Here is a 20,002-nt window from a genome sequence, read left to right as displayed (position 1 = left end):
CAGCAGTTTCATACAAGTAACTTGAGTGTGATGTTTCTTCACAGTACAATATTAAAGGACTTACATGTCTGCAGCCATTGAGAAAACTATTTATTTTATTGTAAAGAACATTAAAATGGCCCAGTTTTATTAATTGGTATTTATTTGGGGGTCTGTCATTTAGATGTCCATGAAATTGAATGATTAAAAAAGCAGTTTAAGCAATACCCTACTAAAAAAAAATCTTATATGGATAGTATTCTGCAAGACATATTAATATTATATTACATTCAATGTTTTTTTAAAATTTTTTTACTGGTATAATAGATTCTACAGTTTTCTTATAGTCATTAATTAAACTGAACTTAATCTTTAATTAAGGTGATATTCCTATATTTATTAGGAATAAATTCCTTGAAAATTATAGGTATGGATTAAATCCCTGTATCCTACAATTATTTTTCTCTTTAAAGGAAATGTTTCCACTACATTGCTAGACCTCACAGTTTGCATTAATTAAAATATGCATTAGTACAGTTCACCGAAGCTGGAATTTCAATGTTAGTCACTTTTGGATGGTGTGAGAAGGTTGTACCCAAACTTGCAAATTTGGATCAGTATGTTGCTCAGGATATGCTGTCAGTTTTGTTTCCCAAAGTGATTCACAGGCAGAGTAAAAACAGGTTAATAAAGATTCAAGTGCAACTACATCATCAGTAGACTGGACGTTGAAGATAAGAGGCTGACCCGAAACAACAAGGGCAAAAATGTTCAATGAGATTCTGTTTATTATGAAATTTACCAAGATAAGGGGAGCAGAATCTTTTCTGGGATGTTTTTACCTGGAGACCCAGAGAAAGGGAGTAGATAATTATAAGTTTTTTTTTTATAGAAGAAGTCTCCTGCCATCAAACAAAGAAAAGATCGATCATTTAACAAGTTTTTTCTTTTTTTCCTTTCTTCCCTCCCTCCCTCTCTCTCATACTTCCTTCCCTCTTTCTTTTCTTTTTGAGTACCTGCCACATAGTTAAGCATAATACTTCAACAGTGAAAGTAAATATTGAGATGACCAAAACAGTAAATAAATTGATTATACCTCATAGTCATGATGATTAAAAAATAGGTTATCCTGATTCTGTCTACACTTTTTTCTTCCAGGTTCTGGCAGTTTTCTGCACTTATTACTTCTTGTTTCTCTTCTACCCTTTCCCTGTCCCCTTCCTCCTTCCTCCCCCTTCCTGATGCAGACACCCACTATCATGCTCTTCCTACCTCATAGCTTCTTCTGGGGGTGGGGATGGGGAATGGGATGAGATATTTTTAACTTCCCTTGGTAGAAAGAGGCATATGTTCTGATCAATATTTCGCAACCCTTTGATCCAGCAGCTTCTTGGGGACTTGTTTTAACATTTGAAAGAACATTATAGCGCAGGTTGCATCATCTCAGTGCTTCACCGAATTGGGCTCTGAACAGAGGTATAGAAAAATGGGATGACAAGACCTATCCTGGCAAAACAGCTTAGCACCAAGACTGTTTATGTAGTGCATATCTACTGCTGTATATGAAGGTTTGAATTATGTGATGTGGTAAGGTAATTATAGATTAAAAATTGTGCCTTGGAGATAATATGTACAAAATAGAGTGGAGTGAACAGTGACTCACTTGAGATCAGAATCATACTATTACCAGAAAAATTAAATTCTAAACCTTGAGATTCAGCTTTCCCTTGTGGAGTTCATCCTGAGTGCACTTGTTTCTCTTTCAGTGGGTTTCTCTTTCCTGTTCAGTGTCCTCTGAGAAATCATTGTCTTCAGGTAGTTTGCTAGCAGAGTCACTGGTGCTTTAAGCAGGGAGTCAAACTCAAGTGTAGAAATTGGATTGTCAACAATGGAGCTTGTGGGTGGTCTCCCAAATGCCCCACCAGTGTTCTTTCTGGTACATCATGTGGTCTATAATATCTACTTTATATATCTTTGGTTTGGAGTACAATCAAAAGCCCGAGACTTCTCCACAGTGCACACTCATACATGGACAGAAATGTTTTACATATATATGCACATATTTTTTAACTTCAAGGGGTACACATCTGTATCTTTCTAATTCTTTTACACATACAATTCTGTTACCAGGCCTCTGTGTACAACTGCACAGGTGTGTGATTGAATTAGGCAGGGCAGGACAGATGGTCCAGGTAATCATGAACTCTACTCTCAAAACATGACCAATCCACTTACCAAAAAACAGGGTTGGCAGCAATTACTCAATTGTTGGGTTAACTCCCCAAATGAGAACACCTTATATATATTCACCTTTGCAGATAAGTTGTTTTATGAATGAACTGTCTCCACCATCTAAACGTGCACCAGGACAACAGAGCCAAAAATTCTTTCAAACAACTTCTATTTGAACTTAGCATATACTATAAAAGTGTACTTAATTTGTAAAACATGTAGCATAGTTCCCCATTCCAGTTATATGTTATTTTCACTGATGGTGAAAATTTATATTTCCTGAGCACAAATACTTTCTGAAATTGGAAGAGGTGGTCCAGGATTGTATTGAGTGCAATAGGAAAATGAGGTGAATAAAACATTTGCCTTGGACAGTAATTTCTATTTTTTTGTGGTGGTAGAAAGGGGACTAAGAAAGACATTGATGACTTATTTTTTAATCACAAAACATGAATTTATTTACTTGATTTTTTATTATAGGAACATTAACAACTTATTTTTTATTACAAAAGCAACACATACTTTATAGAAAAATACAAATAAGCTCATCTAAATATTCACCTCAATTTAAAAATACATTGGAATTAGATTTGCACTAAACTATCTGTAACACATATTAAGAGTAATACCCTTGGGAAGGAATTGCTGGTACAGTAATTTCATTTTTATGTTTTCTTAGGAGAGAACCAGTGAGTTGCTTTAAAAATATTGTTTAATTAGACCTGTGTGGAAGATAACTGTCAAGTACTTGAAAAAGAAGAAAAAACAAAAAACTGAAAACACTTGTAAAAACTTAGAAATGGAGTATGCACTCTGGCCATATCCCAAGTTCTTTAAGTTTTTTTTCTCTTTAAAGAACGAAACCTGAAACAGTAGGCATCACAGGGTGGGTGTGTGCAACCAACATAGTTTTATCTGCATTTGAAACTCAAAGAACAGCCTGCAGCTCCATAGGAACAATGATCAAATAAATGTACATGTGCATATTTTAAGTTACACTAAAATTTTTAAGGTACATTTGTATTCTCCCTTTTTTTCTCTTGTTTGATTGACTGTTTTGGATAACTCATCCTAATTTTTTTATCTTTCATTCCATATAATGGTAGAAAACATAATGTAGTCAACTACAGGAAACTTCATCACTTTTGCTTTTCTTAATTAAATTTTGAGATTTTTTTAAACAGAGTAAGTGTTTTATAGTAAGATAATTGTAGATTTACATGCAGTTGTAAGAAATAATGCAGGGTGATCCTGTGTACCCGTTATCCAATTTCCTGCAGCGGTGACGTCTTGCAGAACTATAGTAAAATATAACAACTGGATACTGACAATGATATAGTCAAGACACAGAACATTTCATTGCCTCAAGGATCCCTTATGTTGCCCTACTTTCTCCTGCCCCCACTTTCTGCCTTAGCCCCTGACAACCACTAATCTGTTCTCCATTCTTTAATTTATATAACATTCACTTTAAGAATGTTATATAAATGAAGTCATATAGTATGTAAATTTAGGGGATTAGTTTTTTCTCTCAACCTAATCCTCTGGAGACTTACCCAGGTTGTTACATGTATTGATAGTTCATTCTTCTAATTGCTTAGTAGTCCGTGGTATGGGTTTACCACAGTTTTTTAACATTCATCTACTGAGGAACATTTCAGTAGTTCCCTGTACTGGGTTACTATGAATAAAGTTGTAACCAGTTCATACAGGTACTTGTATAAGCATAAGTTCATTTCCCTGAGATAAATTGTCTAGAAGTATACTTGTTGGATTGTGTTGTAGTTGCATATTTCATTTTAAAGAAACTACTAAAGTGTTTTCCAGAGTGGCTGTACCATTTTCTAGTCTCACCAGCAATGTATGAGTAATCTATACCCTTGTTGACATTTGATGCCACTGTTTTTTAATTTTAGCTATTCTGAATCCTGTGTAGTGTTATCATTATGGTTTTAATTTGCATTTCTTTGATGGTTAATAATATTGCGGAACTTTTTATGAGCTTATTTGCTATTTATATGTCTATTTATGCCCTTTGCCCATCTTTTAATTGGATTGTTTGTGTTTTTTACTGTTGAGTTTTAGAAGTTTTCTATTCTAGATATTCATCCATTGTGAGATTTGTGCTTCGTAAATATTTCCTTCCAAACCATAGCTTGTCTTATCATTCCCTTAACAGGGTCTTTGCCAATGCAGATTTAATGTCTCCCTTGTGGAGCTCAGAGAATAGCAGAGAAATGGAAGACTGGGACAAATAAAATTTACTTCCAAAATTTGTTTTGATGCAGTGTGCCCTTGCATCTCTGCAGGACCTTTACACAGAGTAACTGTAATATATTTTCTAAAAAGCACTATATTAGCCAGATCTCTCCAGAGAAACAGCCATGTAGTATGACAAATAGAGACATTTATTGAAGAAGATACAAGATACTAGAAACCTTGTCCGATGGACAATGATGTCTCAGCCCCCTTCAAAGTAGGTACCTTGGGACCTCACACAATTCTCCCAGCATCTCTTCCATTGTTCAAAATACTCGGCAAAATCCTTTGTAGGAATTGCCATTAGCTGCCCTGTTGTATTTCCCTGAATCTCATCGATGGTCTGAAATCTCTTGCCTTTTAACAAATGATTCTAGTTTGGGGACAAGCCAGAAATCACCTGGGTGGTTAGATGTTTCGCCAAAAAACTCTGCATGAGACATGATGCATGAGCGGGCACATTATCATGATGAAGGGGCCAATCACCAGTTGTCCATAGTTACGGCCTTCCGAATCATCTGAACAGTTTCCCTAGAGGAATGTTCAAGCTTAACACAAAATATGATGCAGGTTCATTGTTCTATTAGTCCAGTCATTTTGAATATGCCCACACAGTACACATGCTCTCTCAATGGCACCTACTGCCCTCACTGACTAGTAGAGTGAAACTGTCTTGTTCACACATGCACATTCCAGTCCACTCTCCTTGGCTGCCAGATTACATTGATGTTACACAAACCATTCTCATTATGTTAACAATGACGGACCTTGTACACACATGCACATATCGAATTTAAACATTGCAATGATATTGCATATTATAAATTTCTAGCATATCAGTTAGGGTTACACCAAAAAAAAAAAAAAAAAAAAAGCAGATGTTATACCCTCCCATAGCAACACTTGTATTCTGCACAGGTGGGTTCTAGGTATTTAGAAATAAGGTGTAGCTAAACATGTGTCTAAACACAGGGATGGTGCTGGTATATGTATCTATAATAAATGTGGTATAGCCAGGTGAGCATCAGGTGGCCTGATGAAAGGTGAAAACAGACATGTCTCTTGACATACATTTCTCCTCTATGGTGGTGGCTGTTGCAAGTGTAGGAGGTTTTCTAGGCCCAGGAAGGCTGCAGGTGCACTGATGGCAAGTGTGAACACTGGGGCCTCCAATCACGGGAATCTCATTATTCCCTCCTGTCACCACACCACCTGTGTTATGGACAGGTCGGCTCCAGGTGATCAGATATGAGGTGAAACCAGCAGTGCATCCAAGCACTGGGGGGGTGCTTGTCCCTCCTACTGCAGCAACCTTGCTGTACAGATGGGTCCCAGGTTATATGGTTAAAATGAGATCTAGAAGCAGTGCTGTGCCTTCCTAAGTTCATCTCTAATGTCTATGCTGTTGATGCCTGTGAATGAGCAGGGCCTGGGGTGGACATACTGACGCCATACTTCCTACCATCCACAGGAGCTGCAGGTCTCATAATCACAAGTGGGCCTGGAGTTATACTGGCAAACTGAGCTTATTGTCCTCAGTGTTAAACATCCTGGTGGCAACTCAAAAGCCAGCAGTAGTGGATGTGTCAATGGGGAGGATACCTGGGTTTTCATCAAAGGCCAGCTGGGTGTTGACAGTGGTATCAAACGTGGAATCTGGCAATAGCAAACCCGTACCACCTGAGTGCGTTAATCTGCCCCTAGCTTATTAGGCCTACAGCCTGGATTGGGGCTACCACTTCCCCAACAGTAAAGTGTTCAGGCTGTTTCCTACCATTGGCCCCAGATGTGGGCTGAGAGGTGGTTCCTGGGTCCAAGGGAAGGTTGGAAACTTGGGCGCTTCTGCTGACTAATTTTTTAGGTAAATGGGTGGAGACATCAGCTAGTAAATGTTGTCACTGGATGGTGTGTTCTCAGAATTAGGAAGCAACATGTACAATGAGGACTGATTCTTCCTGGAGACAGGAGGAGACAGGAAAATGGCAGTCTGGGAGGGGAGAGTGGTGCCCTTGCCTTGGTGTCAACAGGCTTCTTTGGAGGGTCCTTCCAGTTCACTAAGGGGAGAATCCCCAGAGGGGAGCACATCACGCCTCCTTGCTCGATGTCAAAGCCAGATGATAGAGGCACACAGCTATGGTGGAACAGCCTGTGGCCAGGGAGGAGGGCAGATGGGAGAGCTGTGGAGTGGTCCCAGCAAGGCAGCCAGTAGACCAGGTGGGGCATCATCACAGTGGATGGGGAAAACCACTGGATGTTGGCCACTGGGCAAGGGAGGGCAGTGGGATGAGACATGCAATTTACAAAACAAACTGCTCATCTAGAGCCAGTTGTGAGCCAAATGAACCTGAGAATAGAGTAGAAGCTGAGAGAGTTCCTTAGCTACCCACTCCTCTCAAAGCCTAGCACACACTGAACTAACTGACTCCAGCCAGGGGCTTGTGGTGTCTCCTAGGACACATCACAGAGAAGGGTGTGGGTGGGAGGGTGCAGGGCTCAGGCTCCAGGTGTGTGTGGGGGAGGGGTGCATTAGTCCAACACAGTGTCAATGGGAAAAGCGCAAGGTCTCAATGAACAGCTGGTCAACCCCTTCTTGCCTTGCTAGCACCTGGGACCTCGTGTGTGTGTGTGTGTGTGTGTGTGTGTGTGTGTGTGTGTGTGTGTGTGTGTGGTGGGGGTGGGTTGCAGGTATTTGGCACCAGATGGGCCACCATGCAGACTTTTCAGGACTGGGCGCTCCAGTTGCCAGAGCTCGGCCAGTCTGGTCCAGAGGCCAGGGCTTGCTCAAAGCCAAGTGCTGGAGCCAGCCATATCGTTCGCAGATGTAGTCCACCTCCTCTGGCAAGCTCCCCAACTTCTCTGTGAGGCCTGGAGTCAGGTGCACTTTCTACACGGCCGCTCTGGTCACCAGCGTCACGCACCAGGTTAGAACGTTTCCGAGGAGTGTATACAGAGCCCTGATCTGAGGAGGTGCTGTACGCCGTGACATGACGTCTCTTCCTGGCGGACAGATTCTTTCCTCACTTCTTTTTAGAAACTTGGTAAGACAGCTTTTAAACCTTAGACCCATCCTCAGGTCATATAGTTGGCAGTGGTCTTGATCAGGATTCAAACCTCGCTTGTGTGATCACAGCTCCTGCTCTGGACTATGGTGTTTCCTTAATGAAATCCATATTTTTTTAACTATGTGAGGATTTTCTGTTATTGAAGGCAACTATGGTACCTTACTGGACAATTTCAGTTTATTTTTCATTGGTTGCTTTCTGAGCCTAATCAAATGTATTTGCTTTGCAGAGCTGCAGTGGATTAATCCTGAATAAGTAATTTAGAAATGTTTTTATTCATTTCTATGGAAACCATCTACTTGGATTTTCATATATCAAGATCATAGAGATTTGTCCCAGTCCAATTGCAATCTTAGTTACGGCAGTGTCGGCTTACATATTAAGGGCACAGTTATGCTCTGATGGCCCTTCAGAGGTCTGTAATTGGTATGGAACACTGACACTAACAGAATGTGTCTTGGAGGACCTGTGGCTTAGGCTTCTGCAGATTAGTGGAATCTTTTTTGATGAAACAAGCCTTTTGGAATTGATTAACACTATCTGCCTCTCCCTTAACTATTCACTTCTCACACAATTTCTTTGGTCTGCCTTTGCTGGCATTTTTAGGAGTCAGACCTGAATCTGAAAATCTAGTTGATATCTGAGGTGATATACACCAGACATATTCCTTGACTTTTTATGCCCCCAAAAGGGCTTTTTCTGTGTGTGTCCATTTTGGGATGAATGATAATTTATATATTTTCTTTCTACAGAACAAACCTCTATCTTATTCGCAGGATATGTCCTCCTGCCTATAACATTACTTTACATGTCCTTTTTACCCCAGGGTTTTAGGGCTTTTCTTCCCGAAACATTACTAAGAGGGTTGCACGTCTGTGTGGGGGTATATGTTTGGGGACATGCAGCGCAGGCCTCCTGGAGACTATAAAATATGTTTAAAGAAACGATACTGTCAGGATGGCCTAAAGATCTAAGAGTCATGTTAGAAATTTAAGCAACAGATATAAATTCTAGGGAAGTTTATAATAAATATCCAAGATTATCTGTCTCTCTATTGATCTATCATCTATTTATCTAATCTATTTACCTGTCTTCTTTCTTTCCTTTTCTCTTTCATGTCAAATAACTTCATAAAAAATTATTTCCTAAAACTGATTAGCTACAACTGATTTATAACACGCAAAACAGCATCTAATATGCCAAATTATTACTGACTTAGAGTTGCTAGGCTTTTAATGTAGAAAGAAGCCATGCCCATTTTGATGAGCTTTGTTTATTCTGTCTTTATACTATTATAGTTACATTAGTTTTCTTTTGATAGATTCTCATATTTAAATTTTGTCTCCTATAAGCATCCTATGAGTTTTTTCAAAAACAGTCTGATAATCTTATTCTTTACTTGGAGTACTTAATCCATGGGTCTTTAATAAAATTATTGACATTTGGTTTTATATCTCCATTTTACTATTTGGTTTTTATTTTGTATTCTTTTCTCTTCTTTCTTGCTTTTTCTTGAATTAATTAAATGTTTTAAAAATAGTTTTCTCTTATTCATTTGTTTATATTTTTATCATTCCTTTAGTGATTAATGAAGAGATCACAATATGCCTCTTTAACTTATTACAACTTATTACTTTTATCTCTTTCCTAATACTGATAGAAACTTAGAACACTTGAAATCTAGTTATCACTCCCATCTTTTAAATTATTCTTGCTATATGACTCAGTTATAATTTTAGAGAATTCACAATTACTTTTTTATAATCAATATTCATCTATAGTTACCCAAATATTTATCTTTTCCTATGTTGTTAATTCTTTCCTGTGTCTTTTATGATTCCATTTGTGATCACTTTCTTTTGCCTGAAAATCTCTCTTTGGTATTTCTTTTAGTGTAGATCTGTTAATGAACTTACTTGGTTTTTGTTTGCCTAACATGGTCTTTTGTTCATTTTCAGATCATACAGAATATTTTCACCAGATATAAAATTCTGAGCTGGCTTTTATTTCAGCACTTTAAAAATGTTATAATAATGTCTTTTGGCTTTCATCATTTCTGTTGAAAACTAAGTTGAAAGTTTCATTGCTGTTCCTTTAAAATAATGTGACTTTTTATTTTTTGTTTTTTGGTTTTCATGAATTTTACTAAGATAAACTGTATAATTTTATCTTTATTCCGCTGGGGGTTGTAAAGCTTCTTGAATTTGTGGGTTGTTATCCTTTAACAATTTTGAAAAATTCTTGGCCACTATTGTTTAGAATATGGCTTTACTGTCATCCTTTTCCTTTCTTTCTGAAATTATAATGGTATCTATAGCAGACATTTAGAGCATGTCCTAGAAGTCTCTTTCACTTTAATGCATGTACTTATCTATTTCTTTTCTCTCTGTGCTTTATTTTAGGTATTTTCTATTAACCTCTCTTTCAGTTTACCAGTCTTGTGTTTGGCTGCGTCTAATTTACTGTTAACTCCATTCCTTGAGTTCTTTATTTAAAAGGTTTTTAAAAATTTTAGAATAACCATTTAATTCTTGGGTGAAATTCTTCATCCTTTCATTGATTTGTCTACTTTCCCTTCATTTAACCTGTCAATCATAGTTATTTGCTAACTCAAAACTCTGAATCAGCAGTAGGTCAATTTCTATTCTTTTATTCTGTTATATTTCTCACGTCTAGAAGTTTTTGACTAAATGGACTGCTTATGTATAAAAGAAGTATAGTGGCTCCCTATAATTTTATCTTCTACCAGAGAAGGCTCTTGCCTTTCTCTGTTATGCAGTCAGAGTACGGAGGTGATTATCTCAATTCAGTCAGGGATGGAGCTTGGCTAGGGCTTATTTCAGTATTTCTCAGTCTACCTTTGGTCTGTCCTTATTCCTAGGGCAGGCTCTCTCAAGCTTTTGGCTGAGAGTCTGGTCTTTGTCCCCCCAGCCTTGAAGTCTGGAGAAGATTCAGCTCTTCTTTCCTCATGTGGTTTTCAGCTTAACTCTTTATCTTCTTAACGCATACAACTTTAAAATTTGCAAATGCCTTACAGGAATGAGCAGTCATGTATTTGAATTAGATAGATCTCTTCACCTGGCAACTTTTTCCTGCCTTCTCAAAGTTTTTGGCCTAGTTCCCCATCTTCCTGTATAACACCAGAACTCCAAAGATAACCCTCAGGGAAAATTGGCTGCATGTTTAGGGATCCTCAGGTTTTCATTTTGTCACTCCAGTTCTTTGTGACAGCTGAGAGTTGGCTGGTTTCCCTTTCCCACAGAATAGATTTGCTATGTGGGCCAAGGTCAAACAACTTGTGGCCAACGTTTAAAAATGTCCCGAGAAAGAAAATTATTGGCCATCATCAACTCACCTTAGAACGCTGTTTCTATCTCTGGAACTTTAGTTCATCTAGTCCCAATTACTTTAATAGCTCTGTAATATTTAATATAAAAATATTAAAAAAAACCTTATTCATCTTTTGCTAGTCATCATGGTGAAAATCATGTCCTGATGTGGATTTACTTCATTCTATCTAAACATGAAAATTTTGCCCTGACACTTTGAATTTTCTTAGTCAATTATATCACCATTCATACACTAATCTGGAGATACTTATAATATCCACCAGTTTTCCATATGAAACTGGCTTAGCTTTTATTTACTGTATTCTCAAGGATTAGTTTACAAACATTAATTGAAGAAAAAAGTTTCTTTTGTTTTCTACATATTCTTTAGGACTAACTTTATATAGTCTCTCTGCACCCTGCCCCCCATCCCTGATTCCCCTAGTTGGACATAAATTCTTCCTTTCTGTAACTTCCATATCCGCTTTTTTGCATTTCTTTATTGCACATATACCTTGCACAGCAGTTACTTTGATATGTTTATATTCTTGACAAGGCACATGACATAGCTTTTCCCAGAGTGGAAGGAATAAATGAACAAAACACTGATAGTATAATACTGAAAATATTCTCTGGGGATACCAAAATATTTGTTATATATTTATCCTCATCATTTGTGAAGAGATCATTCTTCACAATATTTGTAAATGTTTTCTGAGCTGGAAGCCAAGATTACACAATTACTCTCTCATCTATGTACTGGGGCAAAGCTTTTCATAGTAGTAGATTTTTTATACAACTGAACAAGGATTTTAGCATCTAAAATTCTGGTTTTTGCAGGCATTAAATAGGAAAAACATGGTTAATTTAACAAAGGCAACTAAGTTGCACATACTTGCAGACAGGGTTTGTCGTATTGACAGCAGTCAGTTGCCTTTGAGAAAATCCATGTACAATCTACATTTTAAAGATTAAAAGCATGAAATTTCTGAGTCAGAAATGACTGGGCTACTCCAGGGATTCCAATACCTTTAAAACCCAATACCCATTTACTGAGTACCACAGGGGCAAAACACTGTGGGGAGACGCATTTCAGGCATTGTCCACTTTACAGGAAGGGGATTAGTTAAAACAAGGCATAAATATACTGTAAAACACCATCAATATAATATAATGTGATAGGTGCTGTGTGAACAGTATAGATAGTAAATATTCTAAGAATTTAGAGGAGATGAGGACCACCCTAGGGATGGGCTAGCCACAGATTTGGATTATATTTTCTCATCAGACATGTAGCCTCCAGGGCTGTTTGGCTTTAGAGTTCTTTCTTTTCCTCCTTTTCTTTCTTTCCTGCAAGTTGCATTAACACTGGTCAATCATGTTGGAAAAGAAGTGAATATATTTAATATGGCATTCCATCCCAGCTGGTTTTAATTGTCTGAATTACTTTTAAGACAAACTTGTAAGACAAGTAAAGAACTTCCTGCCAAACTGTATGAATGCCATGTGGCCTGAAGTGGAATCTTGGTGGTCTAAGTCCATTCACCAGGAAAGTACAATTTACCACAACTATTCTGGAAGAGCCTGGAGGTTGGGGGAGTTATAGCATTTCTCGTCAGAGATGTTAACTAAAGGAAATGACCAGAGATAAACTAAGTAAGCAGTATTTCTGGAGAGACAGAAGTTTTATGTATTTCAAAGTGTTTGTTATAGTGAAACAATACTAGTAGTTGGGGAGAACATGAACTATGGCATTAAGTTGGTGGGAGGAAATCAGAAAGAACATATAAGAATGTTGTTAAAGGGCATAAATCAAAATTTGAATGTTCTTTCAAGCTTACTATGAAATTATTAAAAATTACTATAAAGACCACCTAGTCACATAGAAACATGTTTGTGAAATGCTAAAAAGTTAAGATGCCAAGATATAAATTCAGTTGCACAGAATGCAAATGAAGAGACTGGTTAGAGTTCACAGCTGCAAAAGTAAAAGTTATTGTGTACTATGGTGGAGTCAAAACAATTTTCTTTTTTTTCTTGTACTTTCCAAAATGCTTATAATTTGATTACATTATACATTAAATATAGTACTTCTATCCAACAAATATTTCATGGCTTTATGGTTTTATGTGAAAAATATCACATAAGACTGTTGTGATCATGAAGTCTTAATGAAAGCAGTGGAGTTTGAATGGGGACCTTGAAAAACAGACAGGATTTTAATAGATAGTGTTGAGCATGAAATGGCATTCTTGGTGGAGAGAATGCCCAAGCAAAAGGGCAAAGATGGAAAAGCATAGCTGTGTTTGTGGAAAAGCAAAGATTCACGTTGCTCAATGAACATAGGAAAGAAGCATGTGACTTAAAAGTGAGGCTGAGGCCAGATTTTAAGGTATCTCATATGCCAGGCTAAAACTTGAACTTAGTCATCACATCCTAATAGCTGATATGTATATATTGTATTTTACTTCTGAGTTTACAAGGTACAGTGTTTCACAGCCTTTATAAATTATTTTCACAGTAGCTTTTTGAAGAAAAGATTATCACTCCATATTCACATAACAAACCTAAAGATGGAGAAACTAAATGACCTCCCAAGGTCACAGATCAAGTTCCTGCTAGTTCTGCTCAGTCCCGTGCTTCCCAGTATTCATTCTCACCAACAGTTGTTGATAGTTGTGAGTTTGTTGTCATTATAGTGTTCATAGTTTTAATCTTCTTTTTCTTAAGTAAGTCCCTTTGACATTTCATATAATAATAGCATGGTGATGATGAACTTCTTTAGCTTTACCTTGTCTGGGAAGCATTCATCTGCCCTTCCATTCCAAATGATAGCTTTGCTGGATAGAGTAATCCTGGTTGCAGGTTGCCTTTCATCACATTGAATACTGCTTGTCAGTCCCTTCCTGCCTGCAAAGTGTCCTCACCAACAATATAGCATTAACCATAATACATCATCATTAATTGTTCACTTTCCCTTCCAGCACATTCTATTCATATGTGGAAAAAGCAGCCAATCCACCTGGAATTTCTACAGGACTTCAAGTGATTGACTTACAGATTTTCTTTGTGGGTAGGAGACTATGGTAATTTGAGGATGATGTTAGATTAATGCCTTGGTGTGAATCCTAGCTCTGCTACATATCAGCTCTTTATCAAATAGTTTATCTTTTCTGAGCATAGGCATCCTTACCTTAAATGTAAGAATAACATTTACCCTGTAGAGCTCTTCTGAGGAGTAAATAAGGAAATATGTATAAAATGCCCAGCATAGTGCCTGACTCATAGTAAGCAGTTAGTGAAAGTGTTATATAATATTGTTGATATAATAACTTTGAATTAATAACTAAATGCTGTTCTTTTTATTGCTTTTTCTTAATTTAGTTCAATAAGTTCCCAAATGTCCTATGTTTGAGGAAGGAAATGAAGGAAAATCCACATAAGACCAATGGTAAAGGGAAGGAAACTGGGGTTCAAATCAATGATTTGGAAAATAAGGAATTAAAAAACAGTCCACCAGTGCAGAATGAGGAAGCAAGAATTGAAAAAAATGAGGAAGACTTCCCAAATTTTGCGAAGGAGATGGACATATATGTCCGGGAAGCACAGAGGGTCCCAGGCAAGCTGGACCCAGAGGAGACCACACCAGGACACATCATGACTGAGATGCCAAAGGTGAAAGATAAAGAGAGAGTCCTGGGGACAGCAAGAGAGAGGCGGAGAGTTGCCTACAGGGGGATGCCTATAGGACTATCAGCTGATTTCTCAGAGGCAGGAAGGGACTGGCAAGCAGTATTCAATGTGATGAAAGGCACCCTGCAACCAGGATTACTCTATCCAGCAAAGCTATCATTTGGAATGGAAGGGCAGATGAATGCTTCCCAGACAAGGTAAAGCTAAAGAAGTTCATCATCACCATGCTATTATTATATGAAATGTCAAAGGGACTTAATTAAGAAAAAGAAGATTAAAACTATGAACACTATAATGACAACAAACTCACAACTATCAACAACTGAATCTAAAAAAATGAAAACAAATCCAACTAAGCAAACCAGAATAGGAACAGAATCATAGGTATGGGGATCATTTGGAGGGTTATCAGCTGGGAGGGGGGAGGGGGAGAAATGGGGAAATGGTGCAGGGACTAAGAAGCATAATCGGTTGGTACAGAATAGACACGTGGAAGTTAAGAATAATATAGGAAAGGGTGACACCAAAGAACTTGTATGCATGATCCATGGACATGAACTAAGGGAGGTGGGATTGCTGGAGGGAAGGGGGGGTACTGGGCAGAGGGGAGCAAAGGGGGAAAATTGGGACTACTGTAACAACATAATCAATAAAATATACTTAAAAAAAGAAAAAAAGAAACCTCCATCTAATAACTGGTCCATACTTAATACACTACCCAGAGCATCACTATATAGCTACAGCTACACAAGGCAAACATACTATTTGAATATTTTCTGAGTGTGGCTCTTTTGCTTTTTATTGCCATTTTATTTTCTGCCAAAGTTTAACATCCTTTAGTCAGGTACTTCTAGGAAGTCAGCCTTGATCAGTCAAGTTCTTCCTGCTACCCTGTCTATGGGAACTCAGTCTATCAAGATACCCACCAATGTGTATTAATTGGCTTTTCTATGCATACCGATCCTATTTTGGCCCATTTACTCATTCACTTAAAAAGTATTTTAACCTGGAGAACCTAGTTTGATGAGAACTCTGGCATTTATGGGCTGCCTCTTGGGATTTACTTAAATACTTGATACTTAACAGTGTTGATAATTTTGACAATTTGTTAAGTGATGTAAGTGTCAAGTAGCTGGGAAAATATAAATTTGGTTTTAATAGGGGGGGGAATGCAGATAATAACTGTAAGTCTACAGACACAATCAATTAATTAAAAGCCCTGGTCCCTGTGCTTACTTTTCCAGTTTTACCCAGTCTAATTATGGACTTAACATAGGTAGTTGCTTGGGATTAGGGAAAAGATAATTATATTCACTTTATTGCTCTTGAGGGCTGGTCAGCATTAGAGCTTTTGGAGATTTGGGACATTTGGAAGAAGCCCTATAAGAAGAACTAGCTATTGAATGTGGAGAAGGTGGTAATGGAGCTACCATAAAGAGGCCTTTTTCTGGTATGCCACATTAGCGTCGAGAGGTGAAGGTCAAGGAGAAGAAGATAGAAATCTCACTATTCTTGCTTTCATGAAACACTAGGAAGGATCAAATAATCCTTTGTGAGTTTAATCCCCAATTATGGTAGATTTAACTGAGAAGCATTAGAGTAAAATTTTTCTAGATTACAAGCTTCAGGAAGTAGCTTCCAACACTTCATAATTCTTTACCTGGAAGTTTGATAACTGCTATCTTCAGCTCCATGACTCAGTTTCTCCTATTGTCTCCCACAGCCTCTTTTTTTGCCCTGTTCAACTTCTATTTCAGATTAAAAAAAAATTAAATTAAATACTATGTATTTAGAGAATTTATCTAATTAAATGTGTGGTTCACTTACTCTTGCCGTGACCAGCATGGCTCAGTTGACCATCGTGCCACAAAACAAAAGGTCATGGTTCGATTCCTGGTCAGGGCACAAGTCTGTGTTGTGGGTCAGTCCCTGGTTGGGACATTTGCAAGAGGCAACTGATCCCTCTCTTTCTCCTTCCCTTCCTCGCTCTCTAAAAATAAGTTTAAAAAATCTTAAAAAATTAAATGTGTGGTTCACTTATTCTTTAGAATATATAGAAGTATTGTTTAATACATATGGTGTTTCTAGTAATTTCTATACATATTTATCTCTTAGATCTTGGATAAGTTATACCTTTGTAACAGTCTTAAAGTGGAAAAATCAGATTCAACTCACAACATTTTTCCTGAAGCACTCCATAATTTTTAACATTGTCCATACTGTATACATTTATATATTGCCAGGAAGTTAAATAAACTTGTAAAGTATAGCTGCAGAATAAAAATATTTAGGCCTTCATATATTACAAACATTTAAACAATTCAGTGTAGAGATTTATACATAGGCTTTATAAGTAGAAATATGAGAGACAGTGGAATTAGTACATAAAGTTTTTATTTAAAGTTTTCCCCTTCCAAGCAAGCTTCATTTACACATTCTAATACTGTACAAAATTTACATCCTTTGTGACTTATTTATTCACTTTTCACTTTCTAATAGTTTGTGTCTTTCTGAAACACAGAAAGCTTTACTTATAGTTCTCATAAATGCTTTTATTTATTTTGGCTAGAAAAAAAATAAATGAAGAACAAGTCTAAGGAAAGCAAATATCCTTGTATAAACTGTGACATTTGGATGGAATGGTGACAGTTGATAGTAAAACGTTCTGAAGCAGACCTTGTTCTCTTTATGAAGTCAGCTGGGATCTTCCCACAAAGTACTGTAACTTTTCTTTCTTTCTCTATACTCGTATGCTTTCAAGGAAAAAGAAATGGAAGTTAATTGCACTGGATATATATTTATATATATATTTTACAACGGATCCTTTGGATCTGAACAAACAAATAAATACAAAACAATGAAGATTGCACTTGACTGTGGAAACGGCACTGGATTCCAGGACACCTGTCCATCTTGACACGCTCTGCAGTGAAGGTTACCACCAGGCATTTTTAATCTGTGGCTTCCTCGATGATGTTGTTTTGAATGACACATTTGTTGAGGGATTCAATAACATCTCTGAGTGATTAAAATAATATTTTAGGTTTTTATTTACTCCTAACAGATGTTGTTCCATATCTGAAGAACTTCAAAATCAAATTCACATTCCTGCCAGTTTGTTTCCTTTGACTGGCCACTCCGAGATGATGTCATGCTCTCCTAATCTTCAGTTCCTAAATTCCTCAGGCTCCTAAAGAAAACTAGCAATTGCTCACTCATCTGAGCCCAGGGATCTCTGGTGGTAACAAACACATATGTTGGGGAATAATTAGGGTAAGTCATAGGCTTTTTCTAGAGCCAAATCTAAAGCCATTTCTAGAGCCAAGGTGAGGAAGAGGGAAAGTACTTGTTAGAAGCTATAATTTGCTCCTGTGACTCTTTTAAGTTGTGTGTTTAAGGGACAAAGGGGCAACTGGGACTGTACTTAAAATAAATTATGTTTTCTTTTTGTTCCCAAATTTCTGAAAGCAATCTCCCATTTTTTTTCTGTGGGTTGTTTGGGTCAGATATGCCACCAACAGAAAACACAATGTTGTATGACAGCCTGTCAGTCCTACCATTTGAAGCAAATAACAGGTGTGTTCACTACTTATTTATATACTGCAAAAAAAAAAAAAAAAAAAAAAGAGAAGGCCTCCATGAACTGAATAGTGACATCGTGTATTTTGTTTTAATCTTTCAGATAAAGTCGAGGACACAGAAATGATGACTTCGGCTAGCATGGAGCCTACAGGGAAGGAAGCAATTGCTATAAAACTCAGCATCTTTCTCCTCTCTGATCCCAAGATGCTGTAAGGGGCGGAAGGTGTATGAAATAATGTTATACAGAAATGAAAGTGTTTCTCTTTAATCTTATATGATCTTCTACAATTGTGTTGCCTATGGAGTCGGTGAAGTAGCCGCAGGTTAGGAATATAAAATCAAGTGGCAATTTCTGTAATGCAGGGTAAGTATTTTAGTGGGTCCAGTTTTGAATCATTCATGAACACAATATTCCCCAAACTTCAACATAGATCACATGCAGGTAGACTACAATGCACAATACTGATCTTAGATTTCTCTGGGGACACTCTTCTGTATTTTATCTTTCTCCTTTTGAAAGTTAAGATCCATGGGAGGAGTTTTTGTTAAGCTGGGACAAGTTAAAACCAGTCTGCAATGGAAGAGTTTGTCACCAGAAGAAGTTTGTTGTGATATGAGTTATAGACAGTATCTGTTCAAGAGCAGGTCTCTTTTTTTTTTGCAGTTACTTGTAAATCACCAGTAACCAAAGGTGGGTTTTGGCAGTTGTACCATTCAAATGCACTGTTCCTAGTTATAAGAGTGATGTCACCTGTCATTATTTCCTAGAATGGAATACTGTTCATTCCAGGGGTTCCTGGTGTTATTTATTGTAAGGTACACAGGCGGGCAGGATAACTGTTGCACAGGCTGGGCCTGCCAGTGGTTCTGCTACATCTCCTTCCAGTTCTGTCCAGGTGCCTTTTTCTGGACAATAGCAGATTGTAGATGACTTGTAGGCCCCCTGTAATGGTAGAACAGGGAGCATTTAGGGAAGAATATTCAGAGAAGTATAATGACAACTTATTTATCACATTTACCTTGCAAAGACAATATCAATTCTCTGCTCTTGCTTCAAAATGAAATGAAAACAACTGATATTAAACTGCTTTAATCCAAGGCAAAATCTGAGATTGGCAAGATTTTAAAATCTGCTTTTAAGTGTGTGTAACTAATAATAATAGTCAAGTACCTAGAACTCTTAGATGATCAACAAATCCCTTAAAATAATTGACCAAAAAATAGAAATTACCCTGCTGGTTTAAGTTTTAAAAAATCACATAAATAGTCAAATAATTGAAATAAATTGGATTTTAGATTGTTGTCTCACATTCCCATTTTTATTTTATTGCTGTAGAGAGAATTAGAGCTGGGATTCAAAACCATTTTAATATGAACTGGAAATAAAAGCTTGCCCATTTTTTTGCACACTGATTTATTTATGCTCAAGAGGCAATGTGATTTATTTATTTTCAAGAGGCCACATAAGAAACAAACAAGAAATCTTGTTTTCTTTGTCAACCTCTGGGACTAGTGCTTGTATAACATTTCCCTTCCCAGACCAAAGCGGCTTTCTTTTTATCATAGGCAACAAACCAAATTCCCTACCAACCTAACAATCACTTTCTGAAAGTATACTCCTGGTGTCTGTTTGCAAACATGTATACTCTTGCAGCTAGTGATTTGCATCAGCAAACAGGCACATGTACAAATAGCTAGTTATACAGACATATCAATACATATTTGCCACCTGTATGGCTTCTCCTAAAACTTTATATCACAACCTTATTTTATGTAAAAGAAACAAAACTCATGTTATTAAAACTACAAATTAATCTTACAAAACCAACACATATAAATAAGAAAAGATAAAATGTCATCATTTAA

General features: G+C 37.2%; 1 protein-coding gene across 1 annotated transcript in view; it reads right to left on the bottom strand.

Moving 5' to 3' along the window:
- Positions 1-18,193: 18,193 nt before the first annotated feature.
- KLHL14 (kelch like family member 14) overlaps positions 18,194-20,002 on the bottom strand; it is a 97,938-nt gene continuing 96,129 nt past the window's right edge. The window contains exon 8 of the mRNA XM_090285118.1: positions 18,194-19,079. Coding sequence (XP_090141244.1) covers positions 18,939-19,079 — 141 coding nt within the window. The 3' untranslated portion in view covers positions 18,194-18,938. The remainder of the gene's footprint in view (positions 19,080-20,002) is intronic.

Source organism: Furipterus horrens, unplaced genomic scaffold (genome assembly GCF_987537825.1).
Source record: "Furipterus horrens unplaced genomic scaffold, mFurHor1.1.pri manual_scaffold_8, whole genome shotgun sequence".
Taxonomy (NCBI): Eukaryota; Metazoa; Chordata; class Mammalia; order Chiroptera; family Furipteridae; genus Furipterus; species Furipterus horrens.
Note: the sequence above shows the minus strand (reverse complement) of the source record. Positions and strands in the feature narration are given on the sequence as shown.